Source organism: Xyrauchen texanus, chromosome 17, assembly GCF_025860055.1.
Source record: "Xyrauchen texanus isolate HMW12.3.18 chromosome 17, RBS_HiC_50CHRs, whole genome shotgun sequence".
NCBI lineage: Eukaryota > Metazoa > Chordata > Actinopteri > Cypriniformes > Catostomidae > Xyrauchen > Xyrauchen texanus.
Genome location: NC_068292.1, coordinates 18,595,752 through 18,620,248, shown reverse-complemented (window position 1 = coordinate 18,620,248; position 24,497 = coordinate 18,595,752). Strand labels below are relative to the sequence as shown.

General features: G+C 38.1%; 1 protein-coding gene across 1 annotated transcript in view; it reads right to left on the bottom strand.

Annotated features, from left to right (window-relative positions):
• LOC127658133 (FH1/FH2 domain-containing protein 3-like) overlaps nucleotides 1–23,704 on the bottom strand; it is a 261,461-nt gene extending 237,757 nt beyond the window's left edge. Inside the window, 1 exon segment of the mRNA XM_052147251.1 lies at nucleotides 23,266–23,704. Coding sequence (XP_052003211.1) covers nucleotides 23,266–23,430 — 165 coding nt within the window. The 5' untranslated portion in view covers nucleotides 23,431–23,704.
• Nucleotides 23,705–24,497: the final 793 nt, after the last annotated feature.

Below are 24,497 nucleotides of genomic sequence, written 5' to 3'. Positions count from 1 at the left end.
TAAAGGAGAAGTTCACCCCAAAAATTTGTATTCTGTCATCATTATTTGAACAGTCTGAAAATCAAGTCATTAATCACTCTTATATCAAATATCACACAAAGCCATCATATTTCTTCAAACTACTTGGAATATGGCGCACAAGTTGTACAGACAACTTTTATTCTGTTTATCATGCTTTTTTGTTCGTTTTGGAACTTCACAGCTCATGGTCACTATGATCTGTCTTTATATGGACTACAGCTACATAAAGAGTCTTCAAAGATATACCAGCATACAGGTTTGAAACAACATGAGCATATAATGACAAAAATTCGATTTTAGGTGAAATATACCTTAAATATTCATGATTTTATGCAATAATAACAATACAATTTCAAGTAAAACATAAATAGAGATACTGAGGCATTTGATATGCATGACATCAGGGTGATCTTATGTTGAGCCTTGACATGTCAGCTATGTGCTTTACAGGAATGCACCTCATTTTTATTCCATCAAAATGATCATAACATCGCATTGCTTCATAAACAGTGACATAGAACACTAAAAGCGGTCTATTCATGGTCTAATACATATTTCACCTCAATAATAATTATTTGACACAAATACTGTAAAGCACTGGGTGTCATTAAAGCTTAAACATTCTTAAAGCAATTATGCTGTCTTGTTAATACTGTTTAAGATGCTGTAAGCAAAGAAGAAAAAATACTTGTGCATATTTTGCCAGGACATAATTTCAAACAACACTGGATTAATTTCTCTTTCAGCCCCGAGGCATCAAAAGAACTTCAGGTATTTACAAGTTTAACTGTCACAACTTTAATTGCTTCAAAGCATTCAAGATTGCGTGCACACCACCTGTGCAGATTATCAGATTTATCCTCCTTTACAGAAGTGTTGTAAGACGCCCATCCACACCTTTTACAGATCGGCCTCAGTCTTCATAGGGCCACTCTGTTGGAGGCCTGCCTGTTTATTGACACTTAATTACAGCCCAGTGATGGTATTTAAACCTCCCTGGGGGCTGTTACTGAGTAGTGGTTTGGTCTGTCAATCAACGAGTGAACAGGGTCACTCACGACTCCAAACATGCTAATTTCACGCACTCCCTGTTCCAAGCCTAGACTCTCACAGTCCCATGTCAGGCCTTTAAACCCCTGCCTGGTTTACCGAGCCAAATCCAGCCCCAGGGACAGGTAAGAATATCCTTCATTCAAGGGTACCATGTGGAGTTTGCTTTTGCCAGCTTGTCTGAAATACCAAAGGGGTTTTTACTCAAAGTCTCCCATCTCTAAGATCTTTGGAATCCTTAATGCTGTTTTGTTTTGCATCGCTATGAAAACACCTGCTGGAATAGTTGTGAAAAGTCTTTCTATATTAGTATCGGCAGTATCAACAGATGGCTGCTTTCAAACGTGCTTGTATTTGTGAAGAGTGTTCGTTATGATGCACCTACAAGTGAAAATGGTTAAATATCTTGGTCAAAATGCCCATCTTGGTAATGTTTTAATATAAACAATAAACAGAAGTTACAATAAAATCAGATGTGTCAAAATACAGAATCTGTACTGTGTGCCTTGCATTATAAATACAGCCTAATACCTGTCATTGTCTATTTTGCTGAAAATAATTAAAAAGAAATATTGACAAGAAGATCAAAAAGAGAAAACCACCCACTGCTCTTAAAGTAATATTCCGGTTTCAATACAAACTAAGTTCAATTGACAGCATTTGTGGCATAATGTTGATTACCACAATTATTAATTTAGACTTTTCCCTCCTTTTCTTTAAAAAAAAAATAGAGAAAATATTTGGTTTACAGTGACGCACTTAAAATGGAAGTGAATTGGGCGAAAGTTAAAATACTCACTGTTTCAAAAGTATAGCTAAAAGACGTAAACAATATGCCTGTTAAAGTGATTTTAGTGTGATTAAAAAATGCTTACTTTTTGTAAAAATGCAATTTTACAAATTGCTGCTGACGACATAATGCTGTAAACCTTAAAACTTTAAAGCAACAGTAAAAATGACAATATAAACAACTTTAGGGCTCAAATAATAATAATAAAAAAAATTAATATTGCTATTATAAAAAAAATTGCATTTATAAACTTATAAGCTTCACATTTCTGCCTTAAATCCCTCCAAAAATTGGCCCAATTAACTTCCATTTTTAAAGTAAAGGAGGGATGAGTCAAAATGACTTTTTGTGGTAATCACACTACGCCACAAGTACTTTTGTACCCGGAATTGTCAGGAAATGTTCAGAGAACCCAAGAGCAGGCAGTATTAAATTCTAAAAATGTTATTGAAGAAGAAAAAAAATGCCCAGACAAAGCAACAGGGCATTAAAAAAAAAAATAATTAGAGGGTAGAGCAAAACAAAATAAGAAAATAAGACAATGCAAAAACTAACAACTAATAAAACAAACAGAAAGCACAAGATCAAAAAACAAAACAAACTGGGAAAGCACGACAAACCAACCTCAAACTGGGAAACAGGACAAACGAGGGAACCAAGAAAAAGAATCCAGCACAAGAGAAGAGACACAATGACAATATAAAGAATAATCAGGGAAACGAGGGGGTGGGGATAGGGAATGAGAAAAAAAAATGAAATAGGCAGGGCAGAGAAGCACATGTGAGAGACAAAAATACAAAGAAAAAATACAATAAACAACAAAGAATAAGGATGTAAGTATCCTGCCAATAAGGAGTAAGAAAAGACCAAACAGAGATGGCAGGATGCTGACAGGAATATTACTTAGTTTATTTATATATATACAGTATGTAAGTATGTATGTAAGTAATGTGTGTGTGTGTGTGTGTGTGTGTGTGTGTGTGTGTGTGTGAGCGTGTGAGCGTGTATTTATCACTTTGTGGGTACCAAATGTCCCCATAAGGATAGTAAAACCTGAAATTTTTGACATTGTGAGGACATTTTGTCGGTCCCCATGAGGAAAACACCTTATAAGGCATACAAAATTATGTTTTTTGAAAATGTAAAAATGCAGAAAGTTTTCTGTGAGGGTTAAGTTTAGGGGTAGGGTTAGGGGATAGAATATATAGTTTGTACATAATATAAACATATAAAAACCATTATGTCTATGGGAAGTCCCCATAAAATATGGAAACCCAACGCGTGTGTGTGTGTGTGTGTGTGTGTGTGTGTGCATATATATATATATATATATATATATATATACACTAGCAGCCAAAAGTTTGGAATAGTGTTTAGAAAGAAAAATGGTCATTTAATTCACCAAAGTGGCATTCAACTGATCACAAAGTACAAAGGACATTACTGATGTAAAAAACAGCACCATCACTATTTGAAAAAAAAAACATTTTTGATCAAATCTAGACAGGCCCCATTTCCAGCAACCTTCACTCCAACACCTTTTCCTTGAGTAATCATGCAAAATTGCTAATTTGGTACTAGAAAATCACTTGCCATTATATCAAACACAGTTGAAAGTTATTTATTTCATTAAATGAAGCTTAACATTGTCTTTGTGTTTGTTTTTGAGTTGCCACAATATGCAATAGACTGGCATGTCTTAAGATCAATATTAGGTCAAAAATGGCAAAAAAAGAAACAGCTTTCTCTAGAAACTCATCAGTCAATCATTATTTTGAATGAAGGCTATACAATGCTTACAATTTACAAAAAACTAAAGATTTCATATCAAGTTGTACACTACATTCTTCAAAGACAAAGGTCAGCTGGCTCTGACAAAGACAGAACGTGATGTGGAAGGTCAGATGTGCAACTAAACAAGAGGATATGTACATCAAAGTCTCTAGTTTGAGAAATAGACGCCTCACATGTCCTCAGCTGACAGCTTCATTGAATACAACCTGCTCAACACTAGTTTCATGTACAACAGTAAAGAGAAGACTCAGGGGTGCAGCCTTATGGGAAGAACTGCAAAGAAAAAGACACTTTTGAAACAGAAAAACGATCTGCAAAGCTGTCATTGCTGCACATGGAGGATCTTTTGATGAGAAAACTTTGAAGTAGTTTAAGAAGTTATGAATTTTTTTTAAATTGTAATAGTAATTTTTCATATTATTAATGTCCTGATACATTGTGATCAGTTGAGTGCCACTTTGGTGAATAAAAGTATTCATTTCTTTCCATAAGAGTAAAATCTGTACATTATTCCAAACTTTTGGCTGCCAGTATATATATATATATATATATATATATATATATATATATATATATATATATATATACACACACACACACACACACACACACATACACCAATCAGCCACAACATTAAAACCACCTACCTAAGATTGGGTAGGTCCCCCTCATGCCCCCAAAACTGCGCCAACCCGCATCTCAGAAGAGCATTCTGAGATGTTAATCTTCTCACCACAATTGTACAGAGTGGTTATCAGAGTTACTGTAGACTTTGTGAGCTCGAAACAGTCTGGCCATTTTCTGTTGACCTCTCTCATCAACAAGGCAATTGCGTCCACAGAACTGCCCCTCACTGGATGTTTTTTTGTTTTTGGCACCATTCTGAGTAAATTCTAGAGACTGTTGTGTGTGAAAATCCCAGCAGATCATCAGTTACAGAAATACTCGAACCAGCCCATCTGGCACCAACAAACATCAATGTGATTATCTAATCAGCCAATCATGTGGCAGCAGTGCAGTGCATAAGATTAAGCAGACATGGGTCAGGAACTTCACATAATGTTCATCAACCATCAGCATGGGGGAAAATGTGATCTCAGTGATTTTGACCGTGGCATGATTTTTGGTGCCAGATGGGCTGGTTTGAGTACCAGTGAGTGGTTGTTCGGTGAACAGAAATGAAATAAAGCCTACTCAAAGCTATTTAATGGTGGCATGGTTACTATTGTGAAAACTTACCTCATAACGTGTGAAAACATGCACCTTTTTTGTAAAAGCACTTAAATTATTAATTCTGTTAAAACTTGTGTATTACTTGAGCTGTAAAGTTATTTAAATATTTTGTATGGTAATTTCAGGGTTTTAGGCTTCTTTATTATACTGAATGTTTACTTGAATAATTCATTGGAAAACAATGTTTACTACACTTACTAGACTTTACTTGAAAAATTCATTGGAAAACTATTTTATAAACACTTAATTACAAGAGAGTGTTTTAATTGAATTTGTTAAAAATTATATTAATATTTATCGGTGTTTGTTATCATGTTAGTTCTTGTTGTGGTAATCCTGTTAAAGTATTGAAACTGTATTGAAAATTTAGAAATTTCACTGTAGTGTGAAAGTAGGCCAGACTATATCAACAAATTCCTTTGTCAAGTCTCAATACTGAGCATGGGATACAATTTGGGCCAAACATATTTATATTAGTCGTCATAATTCATGCTTCCCTGCACTGAGCATCTTGTCTAAACCTGACTCTGGCAAGAAATATTAAAACTCTGTGTATGATTAATCCAGTCCAGAATTTATGGCATCAAACTGATTGTGTGCTTTCATAAAGCAACTGTCTCTGTTTCTATCTGTACCAAGGCAACACTGAGGAAGTGGCAACAGGATTACCTCTCTTTTTCACCTCCTAACAACTTTGATCGTATGTCTGCCACAACTTCAACACCACACTATGTAGGGCAGACATTCCTGTAGACAGAAATCTGTTCTGGATGGGAAAAATTTGCAGAACTGTGCAGATTCAAAAAGATAATAGCTCAATAACAACTTAATTCATAGATACAGGGGATAAATACTATGTAATACTACTCTCTGTAAAGAGAACTACAATTTTTTTTTAATTTTTTATCTGTAGCGCCATTAAACAGATTCCAAAAATAATCAAACATTTTTTAAACAGGCTTCCCGAACACTACCCCTATTTGCCACTGGTCATGTATAAAGATGATCCTACCCCAAACCCACACTACTAAAATCAACATATGGCTTACTTATTTAGTAGTTGCAAATTACGCTAGTATAAATTATTTTATAATTGAAAAAAAATTACACACTTCAGCTTTATAGGATTTTAGGAAAAGAATGCAAGAAATAAGTCAGCTTTTCATTCTGAGCTGAACATTATTTCAGCCAATCATTCCCATGTAAATATGTGTTGGCATGTGGTAATATGGGTATGTGTTGTAGAAATTTCTGTGACATGTACCATTTTAAAAAATTATGTCAGTGAGACAATATAATATGTAAACGCAGAAGGAAAAGGAGCCGGCGTACTGATCAGAGTAAGACGTTGCGCAAATCGACCCCCGCTACCCAGTATACTACTGGCAAATGTTCAGTCTCTGGACAACAATCTCTGCGAGTTGAGTGTGCGGATCTCTTTCCAATGAGAGATGAGGGAATGCTGCTTTATCTGCCTAACAGAAACCTGGATGTCTACGGAGATTCCAGACTCGGCCATCGAGTGCACCGAGCGGAAAGAGCGAAAGACCTCTCAGGTAAAAGCAGAGGTGGTGGTGTATGTTTTATAATCAACAAATCATGGTGTGATCAGAGAAACGTACATTTTATGAGCTGAGTCTTTCTGCTCTCCTGATCTGGAATATCTCATGCTTCTGTGTCAACCATTCTGGCTACCGAGGGAATTCACAGCGGTCATTATCACAGCTGTGTACATCCACCCACAAGCCGACACAGACCGGGCACTCAAAGAACTGTATGGGAGCATAAGTGAGCAGGAAACCGCGCACCCTGAGGCCACGTTCATTGTTACCGGGGACATTAACAAAGCCAATTTTAAAACAATCGCACCAAAATACCACCAACACATCAGCTTCAGCACATGAGGGGACCGGGTTTTGCGAGCAGACAGGGTGCAGGATCTTGAGCCGTGGCGGGGCAAGATATGTTGGATGGCCTCCGTCTGCTTTTTCACCACAGAGAATTGCTGGGAAAAGTTCTCTAAGGTGTCGCCGAATAGGCCGTCAAGGAGATCCCGCATCTCGACCAGATTCAGCCACAGATGACGTTCCTGGACCACAAGTGTGGCCATCGCCTGTCCGAGTGCATGCGCCGTGACCTTGGTGGCCAGGAGGGTGAGGTTGGTCACCGAGGGCAGTTCCTGCAGTGCATCAGGATCATGACTACCCAAGAGGAGATCTCTTAGCTCCTTGACCTGGTGGACTTGCAGGAGGGCCATGGTATGCAGGGTGGAGGCAGCCTGTCCAGTGGCGTGTATCCATGGACCGCCCCGCAGTCAAGGGTAGTGAGAGTGGACGAGCAAGGAATATGGGCAGTAAAAGGTGCCCTCCACGACTTCGTCAACTCATCGTGCACCTCCGGGAAGAAAGGAAATGTGTGTGTGTGTGGGGGGACGTGGCTGGGAGCAGCGCCCCGTGCCCAAGAACCCATCGTCTAGTCCAGCCCAACACTCGAGGCGGCCCGGGAAAGCACTGCGAACAGCTCGCCGTTGGCCTCAGACTGGGCGTCCTCAGCATCGGAGTCCGCCAAACTCTCAACCAGCTCGAGGGTTGAGAAAGAGACATCGGACTGGCCGTAATGTGAGCCGGTCTCGTCTCGGACACGGACGGAGGCAGATGAACGTGCTGGGGAACGAGTGGTCCGAGGTGATTTACCCGGCGAAACCGCACCCTTTGAACTCCCGAAATCGCCCCCAGCACCAGCCACACCAGCCCTATACCCGTGGGTAGAAGGAGTGACACGGACGGCGGCTGGAGTGGCTTTCCCCCAGAAGATGGCAAGCCGTGACCGCAATGTTGCCATGGTCATGTTCTCACAATGAGAACATGAACAATCCACAAACACTGCCTCAGTGTGTTCTCTGTCCAGACACATGAGGCAGCGCCCGTGGCCGTCTGAAGCGGAGAGGTAATGACCGCATCCAGGAATAACACCAGGACGGAAAGGCATCTTGAAAAAGATGTGTCTTGAAAAAGACGTTCAACGTCCAAGTGCTTGCTCTTTTAGAGAAATATACTCTTTTAAAGAATAAACTCTTTTAGGTGGCTGTCGAAGTTCCCAGGTGCGTAGTCTGCACTGGGGTGCAAAGAAGAGAAAAGCCGCTTATTTGCGCCGTATCTCCAACAGCATATGCTCTTGATAGAGGTGAGTGGAATAGCAGTGGATTTGAATGTCTGAACAGACGTACGCCTCGCTCCTTTTATACCCGTATGTTCGGGGGTGGGGCATTCAAATTCTGTTCGGCAATTCTCATTGGCCTTTTCTCAAAGATAAGCGGTAACCGAGGCTCTCAAGAGAGACCCCTAGTGTCACTACATCGACACAACGTCGAGTGAGTGACAGAAGGGGAAATTATTTTTAATGACTTCAACCTAAGTGTACGTAAACTTCTGACTTCAGCTGTAATATGTCCTTAAGATAGAGTGCTACACAAGATTACACAGCCCAGATCTGACACTGACAGGAAATCCAGACATGAAAGCCAAAGTTAGTTCAACTATATTTAGGGCCCATGAACAGGATTGTCTGTCTCTCAGCTCTTAGCAATCAGTTATAGAGCCATTTTTGGTAGAACACGCGATGTCAATCATAACACCTCATTCTACAATAATTAGACAAGACTTGACAAGTTTTTGATGGGCATTTTCTCGGTGGTCCGTCACCCTTTGGTCCGATCAGGGCGAACTGGCCTTCGGCAGAACCGAGCGGGCGGTGGGTCGAATGGGCCGAGATAAGCAAAAATGAGACACCGCGATATGCAGAACGGACCACAAAATGGCGACTCGAAATGCAGAAAAGGACAGGACACCCCCCCCCCACCGCTAAACAAGTTTTGGGCCAGTTGCCATGTAAAATCCCGGGCCGATTTCTCTTCCCAGTCCAGCCCTGCTGAAAGCAACATACTATGGTGTCTTGCTCCTGCCATGGTAAAAAAAAGAAGGAAATTCTGAACTTATATCTGACAATTGTGACTTTGTTTTTTATAATTATGACTTTGCAATTTATTTCTCGCCATTTCAGAATATATTGTATAAATTGTGAGATATAAAATCACAGTTGTGAGATATACGTAAATTCTAAATTGCAAGATCGAGTCAGAATTACCCTTTTTTCTCCATTTATATCTCATAAATGCTAAAAATAAAAGTGGCAATTGTGAGATATAAAGTTATAATTGCCAGATATTGCTTATAAAGTCGCAATTGTGAGAAATAAAACCGCAATTACGAAATATAAACATTAGCAAGTTTATATCTTGCAATTTCAAGATATAATGTAAAAATGGAGAGCAATAAAGTTAATTGTGAGAGAAGTTAATTCTCTAGTAAGAATGATCTTTTTTGATCTTTCCCTCTTTTTATTTCTCATAATTGCAGAAATAAAGTTTCAGTTGTGAGATTTGAAATCATAATTGCAAGATACATGATGACGTCAAACTTGTGAGATATAGTCATAATTGCGAGATACACTGTAAAGTTGCAATTGCAAGAAATAAACTGTAAATTCCAAAATATTAAGTCACAATTGCTTTAAGTAAACTCACATTTCCTATATATATTGCAAGTCAATTGCGACTTTATTTCTTGCAATTGCGCAAAATAGCCACAACTGTGAGATAAAAACTTTTTTTATTTTTTATTGTTCCAAACCCCTAAGACTTTCTTTCTTTGGTGGAACACAAAAGTGGATGATAGGCAGAATTGTAGGTACCGACAGACTCTGAACTGATCCTGAAACATTTTGTAACTTTAGGCTTTGTTAACTTAAAATAACTGACATAGATCTAAAGACGAACTCTTCCTTTTAAAGTGCTTGATAGGCTATTTAGCTATTCACACTATTTAGTCAATTATGTTATTATAAGACCCTTATGTTAGAAACTTAAACCAAAATGTTGCACTTCGTTCTCATGCCAAAAATCCCTTGTCTTGGCTTGAGGGTTCCAATGTATTTACAACTTTAAGAGGCAGAAAGTAGATTGCTTCCTAAGAACTTGGCAGGATAATTTAGAGGGGTGAAATAAAAAAAATCCCTTTTTTCCTCCTCTTCACGGTATCCAGCTGTGCTCCATCTTTCTCAGGCTGACCCAAATATTTAACTGCAAGAAACCCAGTGCAGGTAGTTCAGATTAGTCACCCGGCCAGGAGTGAGTGGGAATCGAATAAGCATCAGACGGATGCAGTCTCCAACGTGGAGTTCCAGCAGTGGGGTCTGTTCCACAGGCTTTCATGTCAGCTGTAGCATACGATCAATCAGACAGCAGCGGCTAACAGCATTCCGCTCTACTGCTGAGCTGACTGCCAGGTGCCTTGCATTACTGTCAACAGTATATAGAAATTTTGACCCAAATTTAAAAGTAATGTGCTAGCATTTGTTGTGAAACAGTCACCCAATGGTCTTCCTTTTGTCACTTCCACAATCTCTCTCTTTGTGCCCTTCATCCAAGAGTTTTGTAAATCTCACAGAGTGATGGTGTGAGATTTGCCAGCCTATCTTTAGAATGACATCAGCCCCTTTAATAGGGAAGTGATTGCATTTGAAAATGCACACTCATAATTTTTCACATTAATCACCCTTGTGACTGATGCAATGTTTAAAAATGACAGGGAAAATAATAAATAACTAATGCATGAATCAAGTAAAACAAGCACAATTTCAGATTAAGTTTTAGATAGAATTTGAAAAAGCATTAAGTTGGAAATAATTTGAAATCAATCTGAAATTGACAGTCTTGTAGATTTTCAGTGCATGTGGCATCTCTCATCATATATTTTGGTATTTTGTATCAGCAGAGTGGGGACCGGTGTTCAGATGATGCGTTCAAACCAGATAATCATGTTCGCATAATCAGCAACGAGCGTAAATCTGAGATTGTATTTTTTCCCTCTTATATTAGATTTTTACTCAACTAATGGTTAGGTATAGGTTTGGGGGCTGAAAACAACTTGCATTGCACCCCAAAAATGGAGCTCATACATGTCCATATGCCCAACAACACGAGATTAAGATTAAGATTCAAATGCAGTTGCTTTCGCATATCCCAACTAAGCTGGGGTCAGAGCACAGAGTCAGCCATGAAACAGCTCCCCTGGAGCAGATAGGGTCAAGGGCATTTTGGTAAGCACAGACCAATTTTAGCTAAAGAAAAGTCTGCCTTTTGTTTCGAATTTCAATGTGATATCAGTCTGGAAATAGTTAACTATCTATTACTGACAGGCATTACACACAAGCACATTCAGAGACCAACATACACAGAATGCATGTAGGGAGAATTTCCTGAATTCACCCTAATATGCAGTATTAAACTATCTTTGTGAATAAACAGATTATATAGGCAGGGATAAATACACAAACTCTTCAATATACTGTAGTGAAAGGATTAGAGCTGAAGCAAAGTTTTCCAGGTCATGTTGAACTGCTAATCTGAGCACAGAGCTCCTGGATTAGAACTACAACTGATGGGTCCCCGCCCAGCCAATGACCCTGTGACCCTGTCATGGGGCTGGAAAGCCAGGCCAGGCCTTCCTCTTCCAACCACAGAATCAAACACTGGCAAGCAACCACAGAGCTGGAGATTACTTAAAAATAAGAGTACACTGGGAACAAGGATTGCTCTCCAAATCCACACAAACAACATCATCCTCAAATTCATCTCCTAGCTTGGGTATAGCTGTAGTGGGAAAGAATCAAATTCTCATTCAGAATAGTAGCCTGCCTACTTCGTTTTAGACGACTTTGAAATATGCACTTTCTTTCCAAGCTGAAAAGACCAGCATAGCTTATAGCATATAGTTCTGGATGTTGGTGCCACAAGGCTTCTTAACTGGCTTAACCACCAAGACAAACAAGATAAGCTTCATCAGAAAGTCCACGCTGGTCAACCAGCATCACAAGTCTAGCTTTCCTGGTAAACAGGATGGAATGGCGATGGTTCTCGTGCCGAGCCTGTGCTCTGCTGGTTCATGGCCGTGGCAATCTGGAGCCTATCATAAACCGGCTATCTTTTCTACTGACTTGAGAACCGAACGGTGACATAATGGACTACGTCGTAGTTTCACGTGACTACCTAACCTTTCCCACAAACAAACACGGCACATCACAGTGTTTGAATACAGCTTTTGTTCTTGTTTTTGAGGACATATTTAAACATATGTATTAATGCAATCCAACGTTATTACATTGCTCAACAAGATTGCCTAAGATGACATCTACACTCAAGACAACAGCTAATATAATTGCATAATTTTTTATGAAATATCACTTAACTTGCTAAATTCTGTAAACTGTAACAGTGGAATCGTTATAAACATTGGTGTAGTAGATGGTTATATTTGGTAGTATATTATATCCCACCACTTAACTGAACAGATAGCCACGATCTTCCGAATTTAGCAAGTAGCTGGTCAAAAATCCCCTTACTGAACAAAACAATGCACAAAATAAGATGACAACAGTGTAAGGAAAGCTAACAAAGTTGGCAAATATTATAAATTACTGAGATCAGCTGCAGAGGACACAGGCGATTAGGTGTTTATCTTGTGTGTTTGTGTGATTGACTGAATCCAATGCCCCGGTTAGATAGCAGGCTGGTTGGTGTCCGAGACAAATCATCATTGCTCTGTCCACTTTCACTTTAGCTAAGGACCTTCTTATGGTCCATGTACTCCCAGTGTTTTCAATTTATTTATGATTTGGTCAGTTGTCTGATTGAAGCTGGCATGCATCATTTCATGCAGGATCTCCTCATAGACAATTTTTTTCCTTTGCAATCTCTCTAGTTCAGGGGTTCTCAATGGGGGTGGTACTGCCCCCCAGGGGGTGTTCAAAGGATGCCAGGGAGTGCTGAGAGCAAATTAGTAGAGGGGGCATTATTAGGTTATAAATGGGGGACATTTATCACTCAAAATAATTAAAATCTATCGTCAAATTCCTCTTTGCGTTTAAACGTTTATCTAGACAATACTGCTCAGAAGCAGCTCAATGTGCTTTGCAGTGCATGGACTTTAAAGTTAAAACACAATATCAAATAGGAATTGAACATAGCTTTGTAATATTTCGTATAATGTTAAATTACTGCACTGTCAGAAATGAACTTTTCGATAAAGGGGCCAATAATTGCCCACTGAATTTAATTTTCAGGGGCATTTTTTATGTTTATGAGGGCATTTTCTAAATATATAACATTTACTGTGTTAAACTGACTTATTTTATTAAAACCTATTTTATGTCATAACATGTAATGTTACTCTATAGGGCATTATTTTACATCAACATTTTTTACTTTAGGGCATTTTGTCACTTTTGGGAATTTTTGCCCAGAGCCTCCTAATTTCTGAACCGGCATCACTATTCTATTGCTATTAAGTCTTATTATTCTTGTTGAGAGAAATATCCTTTATTGATAAAAAAATGTGATTCAAACTTGCATAATATTAAGCATGGAATATAAATATGATGCAATAGTGGCAATTGTTGCATTGCATCTAATAACCTTTTTTTATTTATTTTTTTAAGGCCCCCGACACTATTTCTTTTTGCATCTGGCCCCCAGTAGAAAAGGTTTGCACACCCCTGTTATAGAGCGAGGAAGTACTCCTTGCTGCAGATGGTAGCTACTGTTGTTATCTGGGAAAACTTTACCTGGTGACAAAACATTATCCCACCCTCCGCCCCCTGAGGTAATCGGTTCCTGCGTGGAGACCAGCAAGCTTTTGGGCTCCCCCAAACCATGTTGGTGGAAATGTGCTATAAGATTGGGGTTGGGAACAAACCAAACAGGTTCCTTTTTTCTTTCTTTTTTTTAATGGTTCTCAAACGTGCATTCTTCCAACAATGCTAAACACCATTCTAAAATACTCTGACATTGTTTCCTGCTACCACTCAGCAGCACTGCAACACAACTGAATCAGCAGCAGGAAACAGTGTGACCAATGAAGTTTGATTCCCAAATTAATGACTCTTATGAGCCAGTTCTTGTGCGACCAGTACAGTCAGGTTCTCGAATGAATTACTCTTATTAGCCAGTTCCTTTGAATCTACACCACAAAACATACAGCATTTCCTACTGAACAAATTACTTTTATCAGCCAATTCTTTTTAGTGAATCAAAAACTTAAAAAGTAATTTAATACATCATGTGTGAATTGAAATAAACCAATAATTGAGTGTAATTACTTTATGGTTGTTGATATGACAATGTGCGGATAGACACATTTTATGAGTTATGTTGCAATTAGTGGTATTTTATACAAATATATAAATGAATACAATATCTTAATTAAAAAGTCAACATATTGCAAGAATATGTTCTGTTAATATATGAAATAATTTAATCATGTGGTCACAGGCTACTGAGGGCAGTACATTTAATAATAATTCAATTTCTTATTTCCAAATATTTCTTAAATAACAAAAAAATGTAATCCACCAGAATCGTAAAGAGCAATCAGAGCCGGAACTGGAATCGTTAAATTACATTTGATTCCCATTCCTGCCTAAGATAGTCAATTCAGAGGGGTTGTCTGAGAGAACACCTCAGGTCATGGGAAAAAATATATATAAAACAACTCTTTATAACTGCAATGTAGCATATTAACCTTGCTGCTTTTTTTAAGCCGTGAACTGTAAAACAGACAGTGCGGCCTGCGTTCCAAAGAGTTCAAGTATGCGTATCTAGTTCTATATCAAAGGTGCAATTAAATATCATAACGATGTGAAGCAGCTAAATGAATCTCTCGCTGACACGCTTCGTCCACTTGATATGTGTTGACAGTGAGTACACGTTTGTTGCTCATTTACAAATAGAACAGTGTCTGTGGTCACCTTAAATATGCAGAGCACAATTAGTAAACACATTAAAAGGGGTTTGATGCATGCATATGAACCACAACAGCAATTTTGTGCATGTCAGAGGCTTGTGAAGCCAACTAGAAACATGGAGCTTTTTTTGCAGTCAGTGCTGAAAATACAGAGGAAAGTCTCAGGGCTGCAAAAGCCTCAACTCTACATAACAATGTGTAAGACTAATCCAGAGTTCAACCACAGACATGAAGGGCTAGCCTATATTTTACAGCATTAGCATAACTTCTCATTACCAGACTCTGTAATTTCGGCAAAATTCATGTGCAGACAGAAAAGGCTTCCCGAAAAAGTAACTCAGTGAAGTGCCGCATCCATCAAGCATAAGCAAGTTAGAGATGTGTGTGTATACACAGGGATGTACTGGGACTAAAAAACAGCCCTGCACCTAAAATGGCCCATCACAACCTACTGTGGATAATCCCTATTATACAGTATATCCCATATGCATGTAATACATATCTAGCTGGTATATATATTGATTTTCACTGTATTTTGACATGTGAAAAAGCTTTTTTACTTTGCAAAGGCAACACAAATAAATTACTCAACACATTTTTAAAAAAAAGAATCGTCATCATGGTTCAAAGTTTCAGTGGTCTAGGCTAGAGTTTAAGAACTTGTGCTCTTCAATCTTGGTTTATTTCAGTCTTCTCACATGGAAGCACGATGTCAGCAGTGGACTCATAATTCCAGTTTGACCTGTGCGACACAAGTCAGAGGTCTAAGGCAGTGGATACAGGCCTCTCAGCTAAAGGCCTATAAAGGCCTTTCAGGCTCTGTCTAAAACAATGAATCAGCTTGTCGAATGTTTTCACCTGAATGATAATACAGCACCAATCTTCTGGCCCAGATGTTAGATGATACATGCTTAGAAATGCAGCACATCACTCTCTGAAACTAAACAATCCAGAATGAAGATCTAAAATATGTTTTATTCAATAAGGTCAGCACATATGCCAAACCATATCACTACTAGAATTTGGAGCTGGAACAACAGCTACATTACGTTGACACAACATTACGCCTATTTAGGGGATATCAGCAGAATGGAAACAAAAAGAACCCAGAAGGAAAAGCCACACGTTGGCAGAAAACAATCTTTGCCAAATTGCCAGTAAGGCAGGCAATGTCATATAGTTACACTGCACATAGTGCATACCTAGACAAAATATACAACTACTGCCTTTTTTAACATAAAGTGGATTAGTGGTATGATATAGCACACCAATTTATTATAGTAAATAACATAAACATATAACTGCTAAAAAAAATAATAAACTGTTATTTAAAAGTCATACAATTTTAGTAATTTATTTGCACATGAAGAAATTGTTCATATATTAGGAAGGAAATAACAGTACACACAGTAGTCCAGCAACCACAGATGGCATGTCCATGTTAGCAATCGAATTTACTAAAAAAATATTGAATCAAACCAATTGTACATACAGTGCATAGTGAATAAGACATGTATTTACTCATAGCGTAGGTGAAGAACTTTTACCTTGGGCTGCATCCGAAAAACTTAGGTAGCTGACTTGCTACCTTGCTGCCTAAACAGTTAATGACTTAACTAACAGATGTTTTAAATGAATGGAACTCTTAAAAACTGATCTCCGAACAGTTTGAAAAGTCCCTTATATTCATAGTACCTCCTTATACAGCCTCAGGAGGCAGCATTTTGGTTTTGGACACAGCCTTGAAGCTGCACTCAAGCGCTCGTGTGGATCTCCTGACAGTTTATACGGCCTGGATCGCCTACATGGATTGTCACAGACGGACTGTCATGATTTTAATCCTGATCCTGAAGTTTTTGATTCTGTCTGATAGATTACGCATTTCAGAGGAATATATTAGATGAGAGCCTGACGGGAAGAAAACATTGGATTTTTGTGAGGTTCCTCTTTTTAAACAAGATATCTGCATATTTGCAGATGGTATATAGGCCTAATATAAGTTTTATTGATGTTTGCCTTTTATCATTAGGAAGGTTATAGGGACTAGTGCCCGACTGATTATATCGGCAGATATTATCCTTTCCCCGATATATTGGTATTGGCGTATATGTTTACTGATCTGCACAGATTTGAAAATTTTTTTCAGAACATATAATGCAGAAAACAGTGCTTTAGAATAGGTGTCATTGGTGACTCTGCAGACAGTGCAGAGTTAAGCGGTGCGGATTTGAGCACTGTCTTCTCGTTAAGTTGTTAACTAGCTTGTGAAATACATATTGGAAAGTTAATAAACAATGACCCCATCATTTTCCCCTTTCAATAAAACTAATATCAAAAACCATGTCCCTCATGTTTATCACATCTGTTTGTTATGTTAGCCAGCTATAATTTGTCAGTGCAGTATGTAATGTAGCAGATTGAAAGGTAAACATCAGAGCATCTTTTTGCATCTCAGCAGGCAATGGTGGATTGTGTCTATTGAGTGTTTATTTCACACTATGTTGTTACCTAGTTGGTGAGATGCAATGCTGGTCCATCTTTCACTCTCTGTACAAGTCTATAGCTAACTAGCTAACCACATAGCTTATTTCATTGCTTGTGGAATGGGAAGCTAATGAGTAAACATGTATTCATCAATCTGATTTGTTCAGGATTCACAGTTTGGTACCCCCTTCAACCAAACAATTGGTTCCATTGCATTTATAAAATGTAATACTTAAAAGTCTGGTTTTCCACTGTTGAAAGTTTTCCCGGAACTTGTATAGTAGATCACGGTGTAACACTACTGCTGCTGTTTTATCTCTTGACTCGGCAGGTGTAAATGCTTCTTGTTTTACATCCTGGCCCAAATTGACTGGCAGTATTAAAATAGTCAGTATTTTACTGATACTAAACAGTAATACTGATGTTTATTTAGCTATTTTTTTATTCTTTATTTTAATGGTCAGCATTTGACTGATACTAAACATATATTACTGATGTTTATTTAGCTTTTTATTCTTTATTTTATCAGTGTTCATGTTTGTGTTTAAGAAAGCAGCATTCTGAGTACCTTTGCATAGTCATATTGGTGCAAAATCTGTGACCAATCCATATAGAAAAGGTCTGTTTTCATTCCAGCTCAAAAATTAACTATATCGTCCACCATATCGATAATCAGTGAATTTTCCCCCTCTAAAATCGGTATCATATCGGTCTCAAAAGTCCCATATCGGTCGGGCTCTACAGGGAACCGTTTAGGAGAGACTGTTAAAATACATGCTTCAGCAACACGTTCTCACCCCGACTCGTCACATACGGACGCTCGGGGAGTTTCGTCACATATTGACGCGCCGGGTATACCTTTCGCGTCGTTTTTCGATGCGCAGGGTAGTCCGATAGACTTCTATGTATCTCCGAACCGGAGCGTGTAGCGTTGAAATGTCACGTCTCGGGTAAGCTCGCGCCACGAATGGGTGGAGAGTCGAGACCGCAATCAATAAAAATCAAAAGGAATAGGCTACAATGGCCCTCCAACTGGTTTTTGATGTTTAAAACCCCGGACGCGTCGTAAAATGACGCCAAAGGTACACCCGGCGCGTCAATAAGCGACGCCAAGGGGTCCTGCCCGAGTGTCAGTATGTGACGAGTTGGGGTGCGGAACATTTATGTGCTCTCCACATGACGCTGGATCTGCTGAAGTTGTGTTAGGTTGGTTTATTACATCTGTTTAAACTAGATATGCACATATTTTCAGACGGAATATGATATGATGCCTGCAAAATATTTTTGTCTTAAACAAAGTGAAGGAGGTATTAAATAAGGAAACAATGAAAATACTTTATAGTTCACTCATCATACCATATTTGATTTATTGCATAGAAGTATGGGGGAACACATATCAGACAAATTTAAAACCTTTATCTATTTTACAGAAGACAGCTATAAGAATTATTCATAAAGTAAATTATTGAGAACATACAAGCAAATTGTTTGCTAAATCCAGAATATTAAAGCTAGAAGATTTGGCTAAGTTTCAAACACTAATAATATTGTTTAAAGTAAGACTGAAAATCTTACCAGAGGTAATACAACATTATTATCAGTTAGAAAAAGAGTACAGTAGGAGAAGATATAATTTTAAACATCAATTTGCACGCATCGACTATAAAACAAATGTGCCCCTCAGTTATGGGAGTAAAATTGTGGAATTCATTGCATGATAATCTTAAAAGTTGTAGTAACATTGGTCAGTTTAAGTATAAGTATAAACAGAGTATATTCAGTCAGTATTAATATGGTGAGGTTTATGTTGTTTCTGGATTTGTTTGGTTTGGTTTGTTGTTGTGTTTTGTTTAGTTTTTTATTTTTATTTTATTGGGTCTAATAATATCGGTTAGCATAAGCAGAGATATAAGCAAAGTAAATTTGGTTAGTATTAATATGGTGAGATCCATGTTGTTGTCTTGTTTTGTTTTTTCTCTATATGTATTGGATTACTTGTTGTTTTGCTGTCTGGGCATTGCCTGCTTTTTTATACTGCTGAATTGCTGTTATTTAAACAACATTGTTTTTTGTCAGTGTAATTTTGGCTGTAAGCTGCTTAAGAAAGTTGTTTTGTATTTTGGAATAGGGGACAGATATTATAAGATTTTATCTTCTTTCTGCTCCCTTTTGCTCATGGGAATTTAAATTATGTAAAGAAGAAAATGAAATGTTTTGTGTTTTACCATGGAGCAATAAAAATAATAATATGAAAAAAAAAATAATAATAATATATTACTTTTATTGAAATTTGCCAAAGTCAAGACAGTTAAAAGTTACAGGGAACTGCTGAGGAGAGAGAGGGAGAATGAAACAGGTGAGCACTTTAATATAATGAGCTCAAATGCATCTGCTGTGACTCTGATATGAGGACAGTTTAAATGTTGCACACTGGTCTATTATTGTAGTAACACGATGACATGTAACAACAAAACGAACCGTGACTGATCGTTGACATGTCTCAGACACTTCACATGCAAGCAGACAATTTTTGGCGCCCTCAAGAAAAAATCGGCCAAACGGGAAAATGTATCTGCCGATGCGATAATTAAAAAAGTCTGAATATAGGCCGATTTATTGGCCTCGGCAATATATCGGTCAACCACTAAAGTGGATCATAGAGTGGGGTCCTATTTACTTCAGAATTCATAATGTAACAAAAATGTGTGTCTGTATATTTCAAAACATAAATATTACAGCCTTCTTGTTTTTATTCAAGTGTGAACAGACATATTTGTCGATGTTATACTAAATTAAATGTTTTGGGGTTTTTTTTATAAAAAAATTTGCAATGGAATATTATTGGAATATTTAGCAGATAAAATTTGTATACTCTGCTAATGATTTGATTAACGACCTACATGATGTTTACATTATTATTATTATTATTATTATTTTTTTTTTTTTCATTTTAACTACAAGGCCCAGGACACATAATTAAGCATATTCCACCCACCACCCATATATCAATGAAGCAATGAAGGACAGTGTTCGAACAAACAGGGTCAACTGGCTCATTTGCTTGCTGATATTAAATAATGTGCCAGCTCATCACCTCCAATCACCCCCCTCTCTGAACACCATACAGCTCCCTCCTGCTCTGATGCTTCCTATTAGAACTGTGGTTCTGTTTAATGACAGTGGATCTGGAGGAAACAAATGTTTTGCTCAAAAAGCATTTGTATCAGTGTTCTCATATGCCATGTTGCTAAGATGTTGACAAATTGGTTTGTTTTACAATTAAAACCTGTCACTGGGTTTTTTTTGTGTTTTTTTTTTATTTTAAGAGAGAGAGAGAGAGTTTGCTGGGGATCTGTGATGTACCAAAGAAAACTCTGAGGATTCATCCCTTGCTGGATAAGGGATATACACAGTTTACTTTGCGATGAGAGCTGTATAAATTATAGCCATGACAGCAGCTATCCTGCCTTGGAAATCTGGTAGATTTGTAAGCAAATTCTATTCACATTACTATACTGTAAAGATGTCAATGGAAAGGAGGAGGCGAGAACCGGCTTTTCAATATAAATAATATTTTAATGAGAAACTTAAAACAGAAGACACAAACACACATGACGGACATGTCCGTAAACTAACTCTCTCCTCCGCACCATCCTCTGCAGTCGGCCTTTATCCCTATCCGAGGCTTGATTAGCCTGATAAGGGACCGGATGTGTATGATCACGACCCGGCCCCGCCCTCCGCCCTGCCACATATACCTACAATTTTACATGGCTCATTGTTTGTATTGCTGCAGTTTCCTGGTGAAATGAACAATAGTGGCTCATCACGGTAAACAAGTAAGTAAAACGACATAATATAAGTTAAAAATTTACCACATTTCTATCTGTCCTTTACACAATGCTATTTTATGACACCTAAACACCTTTAATATATTATTACTTGTAAGGCAGTACATTTTAATGGTGCACTAAGTGATTTTTTCCTATCTCATTATGACCATTCACATGAGATGAAGACTTCATTCAGATCAGTAACCTTATAAAAACTGCTTTATTTTACAAAGAGAGGGTCCTCACATAGGGGCTGCCATGTTGAGATCACATGACCAGCCGAATACAGCTCGCTTAATTTCAGTAGCCGCCTTTCACTCATGGATTAAATTAATTATGGCTGACTATGAAAAGTGATTTTCTAAAATAGCATTTTTAACTGTAAACTATTGTTATTTAATGATACTGCATACACGCCTCTAAGTGTTAGTGTAAGTTCAAGACAACATGAAGGAAAACTTATTGAGTGCACCTTTAATGTTTGCCTTTCATTCGCTACTACATTTACAAGCTTGCTCAAATGTGATTAAATTGCACAGCTCAACTGATAGACAACTGCACTTGTGATGCAAAGGGCTGGGGTATGAGTCCTGAAGAGCACCTGAGTTGGCACGTGAGCTGAAAGTGTCATAAAACCACTGTATATTTATGTGGTTGGCTCAGCACTTTAATTTTTCATGTCACATTTGCTTTTTTTGCCCCTATCGGTTAGGTTAAGGTTTAGGATTGCAAGGTAGTTTTTTTCTTTAAAACTTTACAGAAAAACCTCATCTGTTTGGTAGAAATTAAACTAGATTTTAGCCCCACACAGTGGACCTTTCACATCTGAACTGCTGCCATACATGTAAGCGACCACATAGTATAATTTAGCAAAAAATGTTGTCCCCTTTTTGAACGATAAACACTTAAAGATGTTTGTCACAGTAAATCCTGTTTCCCTGGGAAGATTTTGCCGGTCATTAGATCATCTTAGAATAGAAAGTGCAACATTTTATTTGGCCTACTTCTAATACAATAGTCTAGTAATTAATGAGCCTCTGGACTTTTTTTTATATATCTTTTAAAGATGTTTTACCACTTATCTGAGTGGCTTTAAGAGTCTGATGATGGTGATTGAATTAGAGTTGCAGAAATATGTCCATACATGTCAGTTTTGGAAGGATTAGTTTAACATATCTCAATAATGGTCCACTTATAATGAAGGAGTCATGTCATGTCATGTATTTGTGATGCTCTAAAAGTTCTATTACATTAAAATTACACTCACTCAATGTTGGAGAAATTACATTCACAAACCAACAAAGCACAAAACTTACATTCACCTTTTTGGAAAATACAATCTAGCTTTTGAGTACAAAGGAGAGCCATTATGTCCCTTAACAACAGTAGGATCAGCTACACAAACGGGTAACTGGCTTCCTTTGGAGAGCTTTGTCCCCAGGAGAACCCTTTTTTATCTGCACAGTCATCACTGACAGTGCCAACAACAGCTGTAGATTCCTGAGTATATGGACATGGCATGCTCAAGAAGTGAGTCCACCCAAGTATGGCCCTCAGCTGCTGTGCATTCCTCCAAAGACCACAATAACAGCACTTCTAAAATCCTGCTCAGGGGATAACACCTTTTATGTGGTGGAAATGAACCAAGTTTAAGACAACAATTATATCTTATTCAGTTGGAGAAGATCCTCTGTTGTTTTGGCTCTTGCAGGCCTATAATGAAGGAGAGCAGGGTAATTTTGAGGTGAGGTATATTTCAGGCTGTGAGGAGAGTCAGGATATTATCAACACCAGCTACATGTCGTTTACCTACCCCAAATCTCATTATGACATCATAAAAGTGAAATTCAGTTCTATTTATTGTATGAATAAAGCAGGAAACAAGATGGATGGATGGATGGATGGATGGATGGATGGATGGATGGATGGATGGATGGATAGGATAGATAGATAGATAGATAGATAGATAGATAGATAGATAGATAGATTTAGACGTACTGACAATAACAAACAATCCACTGGGTACACAGAACAGCCCAAATTTAGCGCAGTGCAGCGCAAGTCTCCTGAAATAGCACATCACATAAATGCAGGATGCCCTACTACAGAATTACTGCAAAATAAAAACTTGAGTACACTGCAGCAGATTTAAGCACGCATTTCACTTGAATAGCATGTCTTTCTTCTTTAGGGGGTTTCATACCTTTTGTGGTGCTTTCAAAAGTCTGTGAACTCCAGCGATCTGATTGATGAGCGGAATATCCTCTCTGAATGTAAAATACGGGGGTCTGGTCGGCTCCGGAAAATTGGTGCTATTGAATGGATCAGTATCATCTAAGAACTGCACCCTGCATGCAAACGTAGCCATGATACATCCATACACGTCGGTTTAAGAAAAGTCGGCACAGCAACAACAAAAAAGAGTATATTGCGGCTAAACAAAATCCTTTAGATTCAAACGCAATGTAAAAGTGACAATAATGCAGGTACACTCCGCCGTACCTCGATGTCCTCTAGTGTTTAACGCGAGTGTTTAGTGGTTTCTGTATTTCTACAATAGTTTCTTGCGAGAGGAGAGTCGCTAATATCCAAGGTCATGTCGGGCAGGCAAGGTGCTGAGGCAGACTGCTGCAGACGGGACGGGTGAGCTACTGCCTGTGCCTGATGTCTAGGGCTCTGCAATACGTGAGCGGGATTGGGGGACTCCCTCCGGCTCAAATTAAAACTCAGCCACAGCAGTGAAGGTGTCAGAGCTAAAGCAAGAGTTTTGGCGACTTCTAGTGGTGAAGTTTATAGTACAGCACGAATGACGCTGTTTTGCATAACGGTAAAGTATCAAAGCCAAGGGTCCATTTCACGATAGCAACCGTGGCAACTATAGTTAATCGCTAAAATACCACAGATACTACAGTTATTGTTACAACAAAGGGCCATTGCTTAAAGGGATAGTTCATCCAAAATGTCTAAAAGATTCTGTCATCACTTCCTCTGAGCCAAAACTTTATTTATTTTCTTCCTAACGCCTTCTAGTGCTCTGCACATGCGTCAATATAAGCACTAGTGTCACGTGTAATCGAGCTTGAAATCATGATCTTACCCAGAGACTGTAATAGCTAGGTGTAGCCTATCTTCAAAAAGTTCCATTTTGGTCTGTTCTCACCTAAAACCTATTGAATAACTTCAGAAGTCATGGATTAAACCACTGGAGTAATATGGATTACTATTTTGCTGCCCTTATGTGCTTTTTGGAGCTTTAAACATTTGGTCACCATTCACTTTCATTGAATGGACCTACATTACTGAACCAAGTGCATTACTGTGGTTAATATATATATATATATATATATATATATATATATATATATATATATATATATATATATATATATATTCAAATAAAATAAAATAAAATAAAAATAGTAGCTTCCCTGCCAT